General features: G+C 37.2%; 1 protein-coding gene across 1 annotated transcript; it reads right to left on the reverse strand.

Annotated features, from left to right (window-relative positions):
- Positions 1-587: 587 nt before the first annotated feature.
- Positions 588-1133, reverse strand: LOC113341574. The gene has a single exon (XM_026586398.1). It carries the CDS (start codon positions 1131-1133, stop codon positions 588-590), a length of 546 nt encoding a protein of 181 aa, XP_026442183.1.
- Positions 1134-1452: the final 319 nt, after the last annotated feature.

The raw sequence follows: 1452 nt of genomic DNA on the forward strand, positions 1-1452 counted from the left end.
TGGTAAACTTATCCCGTAAAAAACTAAGAGATAAATTTGGAAGGTGTTTTTTATTTTTGGAAAAACCTTTTTATTAGTAATTTTTATTCACACAAAACTGTATTTTTTTCAACAGGAATTGCCCAGATTAGTTCAAATTCGGCTCGAAAAAAGTCCCATATATAAATAGATAGCTGACAGTGAAGAAGCTAATGTGATGGTGTTTCTTCATCCTTAATGCACATGTAGCAATGATTAGCCCACGGTCTCCAACGTCTTTTGCAAAGCTGATCTTGAGTTCAAGTTTTGTGTTTAGTAGCACACCACATGAAAAATCTTACTTTCGCCGACCAGAGATTGGACCAAAGTTTCCTTGGACGAACACAAGATAACAAGATGCCGTCTCCGATATTTTCTTTGATTAATCAATTGTAGCATTTCTTAACAGAAAACTCTCTGGTATTTTGACCATCTTTCCGTAATCTAACATCGGCATAAGTGGATGGAATTTTTTTTTTTTATTAGAAGAGAGAATTGAATTAAGATCAGAAGAATATACAAATGTTCTACTAGAAGTAGAAGTGAACTGAAAAGAAAACTAAAACAAATCAGTAGAAAACATACTCCCAGTTTCTCAAAGTATTTGAGAAGTTCAGACGAACCCTCTTGTTAGCAGCTGAAGCCCAAGTGAGAACAAGAGATTTTGCACTGTCGCACAACTCTTCATCTGTCTTGAAAATGTGATGTTCTTCGAACGTGCGGCAATTCCTTTCCGTCCAGATGATCCAAATGATAGCAGCCGGTATAAGACCCCAAACTACTTTCCCTGAATTAGAAAGATGATTGTTTTGCCAAGTATGTGCCAAAGCCATCATTGATTCTGGGAAAACCCAAGACCAATTCTCAGTGGGTGTTAATGCAGACCAAATCTTCCTTGCAATTTTGCAATGCAGCAAAAGATGATTTTTAGACTCTGGACTATCGCCACAAAGCACACAAGAACTATAAACATCCATACCTTTACACTGAAGCATGTCAAGTGTATTCAAATTACCATGGAATGCACACCAAACTAGAAAGTTTATCTTTGGTGGAATATCAGGTTTCCAAATGAAGAACCATGGGAAGTCATCAACACCATCTGTTGCAATCATTTTATCGTATAACGATTATACTGTGAAGGTTCTTGTGGTAGTTAATGTCCATCTTCTCGTGTCTGGTAAAGAATCCAGAGTTGGAGGATTAGTTCCAATAATAGTTAACAGACCCGCAAACTGATTAGATTCTTCATTCGTTAGAACTCGTTTGAAATCAAACCGCCAAGATCCATCTATTGTTATGTGCTTTGAGATGCTAGCTGTCGAGAGTCTGTCCAACTTACAAAGAAAACTAAACTCAGCTGCTAAAGCCACATTTCCCACCCATCTGTCATACCAGAAAGAGACCTGTGTACCTAAATGAATGGAGATATTT

Source organism: Papaver somniferum, unplaced genomic scaffold (assembly GCF_003573695.1).
Source record: "Papaver somniferum cultivar HN1 unplaced genomic scaffold, ASM357369v1 unplaced-scaffold_3, whole genome shotgun sequence".
Classification (NCBI taxonomy): Eukaryota; Viridiplantae; Streptophyta; class Magnoliopsida; order Ranunculales; family Papaveraceae; genus Papaver; species Papaver somniferum.

Excerpts from the sequence above, each read along its gene's own strand:
- LOC113341574 (XM_026586398.1), bottom strand. The coding sequence starts at position 1,133 with ATGATTGCAACAGATGGTGTTGATGACTTCCCATGGTTCTTCATTTGG.